The 6556-nt window shown below is 32.1% G+C and overlaps 1 protein-coding gene across 2 annotated transcripts; it reads right to left on the bottom strand.

Moving 5' to 3' along the window:
• Positions 1–876: 876 nt before the first annotated feature.
• Positions 877–2840, bottom strand: LOC148202229 (protein LURP-one-related 15-like). Of its 2 annotated transcripts, none has more exons than XM_088110196.1 (3): positions 2515–2808; positions 1380–1610; positions 877–1297 (listed from the first exon to the last, which is right to left on the bottom strand). In XM_088110196.1, the coding sequence occupies exons 1-3, from the start codon at positions 2713–2715 to the stop codon at positions 1133–1135; spliced, it is 597 nt and encodes a 198-aa protein (XP_087966322.1). In that variant the 5' UTR covers positions 2716–2808; the 3' UTR covers positions 877–1132. The 2 variants fall into 2 exon arrangements, with proteins under 2 accessions (XP_087966322.1, XP_087966323.1); XM_088110197.1 differs by having other exon boundaries at positions 1161–1297; positions 1406–1610; positions 2515–2840.
• Positions 2841–6556: the final 3716 nt, after the last annotated feature.

Genomic DNA, 6556 nt, shown 5'->3' with positions numbered 1-6556 from the left:
CCGTCGCCAACGTCTTTGCCACGGTTGGCATCACCTTTGTTGTTGCTAAAGTCGACTCTATGATTGCCACCATTGCTATTGACTCCTTTTTATTGATAAGAACATCTGTCAATAAAAAAACTCTAATTACTAACAAATTTACGAACAAATTTATTACTATCATAGTTATCAATTGATAATTAAAATTTTAAAATTCATTGATAAAATTTATTGGTAAATTCGGATTTACAGATAAATTTTTACATTAATAGATATAAATTTTTACAGATAAATTAATTCATTCTTTATTAATGAGAGACTAATTTAAAATCAATAATAGTAAGAAGTTAAAACTTTGATAGCTAGAAATCAATTTAAATCTTAATTCACAAATAAATTATATTTTTTTAATATTAGAAACTGTTTTATAAAGTACTATTTTTAATTTATAAAATATATAATTTAATTAATAAATAAAATGAGTAATTATTTTTTTATTTCTAGATTACTTGCTATTCAAAATATTTCATATAGTGAAATATTTATTCATAAAACAATTGAAAACAATTTTTCGTTTTTAACCTTATTTAAAATTTAACACTGTACTTTACGTTAGAAATAAATAAATTTTAATAACATTACATTATGATCAATATTAATATTTGAAAGTTAATCCGATATATTTGCAAGAGAGAGATGATAATGAGATAAATTTCACACTGAAATTATATTGTCATGTATGTTTCTTTCGCTAAAGAAGAATATCTTAAATCAGTACAGACTATTTTATATTCTAAAACTTGTAATTTCACGACTCTACTTTTAATTATATAAGAAATAATTTTGTGTGATGTAATATGGATATAAAATTTAAAAATTGAAAAGAAAAAGAGAGTATGTTGGAACCTACCATACTTTATTTATAGTTTAAATCTAAGCAATTTAACATAAAATAAAAAATTACATGACTAAAGTTACTGATTTGGTAACTTAAAATACTAAAAACAGTAAAACCTAATTTCATACACTTTGGAAACACGCATTAACATGAAAATGGTCGAAAACCAAACCCAATGTGTTCTACATGAAAACTTGAATCAAGCCAATCTTTGTTTTCTTTCCACAATCCGAGTAAAATTAATAGGGAAGTCCTTTAGATCATCATGATGCCCAATGCCACTGGCGTTATTGCCTTTGCAAAATCCCGCAGTCCATCGTAAAAGAAGTTGATGTCTTTAACGATCATAAGTAGTGCCACTATGAATGCATAGTCAACGTTGCGATTGACAAGGACATTGAAGCCACCATTATTCTGCATCTGCATTAGTGACAGAAACACTGTATAATTAACCCATACAACACTGTTTCTATGTTGTTTGAAGACGTAACAGAGTACATACCGAGGCAACAACTGTGGGAGATTCACCTGCATATACATGGCATGATCTTTTGCCACTCACAACATCTACCCTAAAGTCACACTCACTTTCTTTTTTGTTGTATGCAAGGAAGACCTCTAATCTCATCACTCCACTCTGGAGAAGTTCTGCCTTTTTCACTGAAAACAGCAATCTGGAGGAATCATTGCTTTCACCCATGAAAACTTGGCATCGCCGGTGCATTGTCATGATCTACATAAGAACATTCGTTCATAATTCAGTAACTGAGATGGATTTGCTGGCGTATTGAATTTGTTAGAATATCATGCGTGAATAGACTATAAGAGGGAATTGATGCATGAATACGGTATGACCGATTATCCAATCATGCCTAAAATACATGGTATAAGATCTAAGCGAAATATATGGTATAAGATTGAACTAATATTTTGCGTGATAAATCAAATAAGTAGGGTTTGGAACTTATATGAATGGAATATATGAAAAGCTAAACTGAATTGATGAAAAGTATAATTATTTAAACTAAAATGGACTTAATTTATGATACTATAAAGTATCCTACAAAATAAAAGGTTCATGAACATTTGGGTGTGGTTAAGCGAATATTCCCAAAAGCGTTTTTTATTTCTACTTGGTAGATGTTTCTGCATATACGTAAAAAATTCATGTTGAGTAAACGATGAGAAACGTAGTAGGAAGTGTGATTTATGGTTAGATGCATAATAGATCGGGGACTAGCAGGAATAAATATAAGAGTATGGATGGATGAAGCTTGTTCTGACAAAAAGATACTTAAGAGCGATCAATTAAAAACATTAAAAAGTGTTCTATCCTTCTCCTATATCTCAGATTCCTTTTTATCTTCATCTCTTCTAAGCCCTTGAGTTTCTCCCTTTCTTTATTGTCTCCAAATGCCCTATTCATTCTCATTTTCTGTCTTTAATGTTTTCACTTGAACCCTGATTTATAACTAGCGAAGATGAGTAAAACCAAAAAGGGGTAATTTAATACTAACAAGTGTTACTTCAAGAATTGTAAAACTATGAAGCCCTTTGTTGAGCAAAGCAAAAGATAATCATAAATAAACAAAAAGAAGAAACATCCTTAACAATAATATAGGTGAGAGTAGCCAAACCTTCCAATATAGAGTGAGGATGGGCTTTCCGCCAGCATCACACAAGACACAACGGTCGTGAAGGGTTAAACGGGGAGATTTGGTATAAAAAAGACGGACACCATTTCCGTCGTAAGTGGCACCTTTATCTGTTTTAATTTGAAGATTGATAGTGTGAGGAGCACAGTAGGAAAGGTCGATAACTGGGAATGGATGTTCCATTGGAGAGAGAGGGAGACGAAGAGTTCTAGGTTATGATTATGTTTTTGCAGTAGCAGGAAAGAACATTGCAATAACGTATGGTATCCATAGATATACGAGTTAACTTAAACAAACGATACGACTTAGTCAAAGTTCACGGCTGAAGTATGGTAGTTACTGAATTATTGCTGTAAGTAGAAGAAGACTCTGGTTGACTTCACAGTTAAAACTCTGAGATTCCAGAAATTCGATACCATGTGCGAGTCAGTCATGTAATTAATAGGTTTAACTAGAGGACCAACATGCACCGAGGTTTCTTTTTCCTTATTTATTGTCATTTTCTCGCATACCACATATTAGTTTTGATTGGTTGTCTCTCACTATCTTTTGTCTATTTTACTGTATAAAAGGTATGGCGTTGTTCAGTTTATTTGGTCCTGCTTTTGACATTCACGTTCAACCGTAGAGTTAGGAAAAAAATAATTGAATATGTACGGGAACATAATTGATTATGCAAGATACCTTGACTGATTATTCTGTGACTCCACTCGAAGTAATTAAATTTCAATGATTAGAGACTTCTTAAAATACCACTACAAAAAAAAAAAAAACTGATGTGAACTCTTGCAATCCCTCTGAATCAAAAATCATAAACCAAAAGGACCCAATCCACTTCTGAGGGATGAACTCTTTGTGCTACATAGAATTTGGTGGTCAGTCCAATACTTCAATTTTTCAGCCTTTCCCAATTCACTCACTTCAAATGAAATTTCAACATCATGCAAAGGCCAAATTATTAACTTTTCATGCTAAAAGTGTACTAAAGTCTTAGAAAGTTAACCTTGCGACCTTTGATCCTAGTTTTCATATCAATACTAAAGTTCTTCGTAAAAAAAGAACACTTTTGCACCCATGATTCTTATTATATACATAATTTAAAACCTTTACTACATTAATACTGTTGATAATATATAAATTCTAACAAGTAAAACTTACCTGTATTGCTGTGACATCATTAATTTGAAGCAAATTGTATCCTTTTAAGGCTTGGGGTCAAATTGACTGGTTTTTCTCGTAGCTTTTCAATTTCCTCTTTTGGCCACTGTACCAATTGTTTACCAGACTTATGCAGCGAAATAACCCTTGGAATTGTCTGCAAAACACATGTGCATCATTCACCAAATTATTTGAAGTCAACTTCAATTTCTAAAGTTAAAAGAAAAAGAAAAATGCTGTGGAGCCCTGTATGAGTTGGCTCCTGTTATTTTAAATAATGTCGTTACATCTATACCACAAACCGTGCCAAAAAAAAAATCTAATTATTTGAGTATAGAGTCAACACTATTTGATCAAGTTGTCTTGAATTAATGTAACCTTATAATTATATTTTGTTTAACTTTCTAATTTAATTTAAAACTGAAACATTTATACATAAATTATTTAATTTAAAATTAGTTTTCTAAATTTAGTTAGACTCAATTAATTTTACAAATTCTAATTAAATCACACTAAATTTTCTTTAAGAAAACTGAATCATATAAATTCGAGCAAACCAAATCTCTCATAAATTCGTGTTTGAAAATGGATCACATTTATGTTTTCTATATCATAGAACCAAGCTTGTTTCACATATTAAAAGTACATTCAGGAATGTTACGTTATCATGGAAAAGATCCTAAGGTCAATGACTAAGGACTTTGAAAATATTGTGTATGCAATTGAGGAATTTAAGGACTTGACCATGTTCTCGATCAAAGAGCTTGCTAGGTTTTTTAGGCATGCGAGCAACAAAGGAGAATGTTGTTTGGACGACTTGATCAGATACTTCAGTAAAACTTGACCTGAAGGAGGTGCTCAGAACACTCAAAGCCGAGGTGGTCTCGGAGGAAGAGGCTGTGGACAAAGAAATATACAAACCTAAAACAAAAATTGGAGAGGTTGTGGAAAAGCAAGAGGCCGAAGAGGTCGATCTGTTAATTCTGGAGTAGAATGCTATAAATGTGACAAGAATGGTCACTATGCCAGTGATTGCAGGTCGGCCAAGTGTTATAATTGTGATAAGGCAGGTCATATAGCAAAGTACTATCGAGTGGAAAAGAAATAGGAAACAAATATCCTTATTAAGGAGGCTGATGAAGAGATTGAGATCTTGATGACGTCAAGAACCCCAAAGACTAAGTTGTCGAGTTTGAATGTTAGGGTACCAAGCTGTAAGAGCTTGGATGTCGGGTTACCGAGCTCGAAGAGCCCAAATGTCAAAGTTGCTAAACTGAAAGAGCCATATGTCAGGGTGTCAAGCTGTAAGGTCGGGTTTCCAAGTTAGAGGACGAAACTCATTCCAAAATGCTTGATATCGAGGAGTACGAAAGTTGAGGAGAATATAAACAACACAATAGATGCTGAGTTAAAGTCGAGCTATTGAAACAACTCAGTCTAGTATCTAGATATTGTGCCTAGTAATCACATATGCGATGATGAAAGCATGTTTAAAGAGCTCATCAAAGTGGATGTTGGACATGTTTCTTTTGGATATAATTCAAAGGTAACCGTAAAGGAAAGAGCACTAGTGTAAAGTACGCTTTTTATAGATACTTTTTATACATGTTAAAATCCACGAGGTATAAAAAGTGTTGTAGTGTCAGCATCATAAATAAGATAAACTTTTTTATACCAGTTACACTTTAAACAGGTATAAAAAGTAATACGGTGACAAAATGGTAATAAATGACAAAACTTTTTATATCCGTTATAACAAAACAAGTTTAAAAAGATGTTTTTCTACATTGGTAAAACCTATAACCAGTATAAAAATAACATTTATTTCCAATTTAATCTTTAGCTGAAAACATACAAAATATAAGATGAAAGAACTTTTTTTTATACCTATTAAACATTATAACCAATATAAAAAAACATTTATTTCCAATTTAATCTCCATTTGAAAATAGTGTCGCACCTGTGTTGAACTGGAAAGAACCCTAGAAACCAAAATTTATATGCTCTTCATAGTCTGCCTCCATAATGTTGAGGCCATAATCATGGTGGACGTCATGGTAATGAAGGAGATCAAAGACATTACACTGCTTTTTGGTGTCGATCTCTCCACTCTTGATCTCAACTCCATTTGTCTTCCTCCCGACGAAACTTATAGAATTGTTAGGTTTCTATTTTGTGATTTCCAATTTATTTTGTTCTAGGCACTGAACTAAAACTCTAGTAGCGATGTTCTTACGCTTTTGTTTCTTGCATCGTTTAGTGATGACGAAGAAGTTTACCAAGAGGATAATCTCGAGTTTGAGTTCGAATTCCGTAGCATCATTATCGTCGACAACCTCCCTATCGTTCCGAGGAAAAAGTTTGAAAAGCTCAAAGAAGTGATTCGTAAAATTTATAATCAAATTGGTGACGAAAAAGAATAGGTTTTTCGTACTTACAAAGTTGCTCCGAAGCCATCTTCGCTTCTTATTCGCATCATGTTCTCTTCTCCTTCGGAGCATTTTCTATTTGCAGAATCCATTCTCTTGTGTAAGTCATCTTCTTCTCCTCATGCACTTACCTTTTCATAAGTGTGTTTCTGTATCTATAAGTTGATTTTCTCCCAAGTCATTTTCAATTTTGTTTTTAATTTTAAGTTTCAAATTCTGATAAACTCTGTTGGATTTTAAAGTATAAGAGACAAAAGAATAAAAGGGAAACTGATATCTTTTATGGAGCATAAACAATAAATATTTATAGTACAAAATTTGTAACCGACTTTGAGAAATATTTGCTCAAGTAATTTATTAAATAATGTATAAAATCCTTCTAAGAAATAGGATAGGAATATACTTTTATTTAACTGATTTGACTCCTTCAACCACAT

This window comes from Vigna umbellata, chromosome 3, assembly GCF_029865625.1.
Source record: "Vigna umbellata cultivar VRB3 chromosome 3, Vumbellata_1.0, whole genome shotgun sequence".
NCBI classification, from domain to species: domain Eukaryota; kingdom Viridiplantae; phylum Streptophyta; class Magnoliopsida; order Fabales; family Fabaceae; genus Vigna; species Vigna umbellata.
This window is presented reverse-complemented; position numbering and strand designations above follow the sequence as displayed.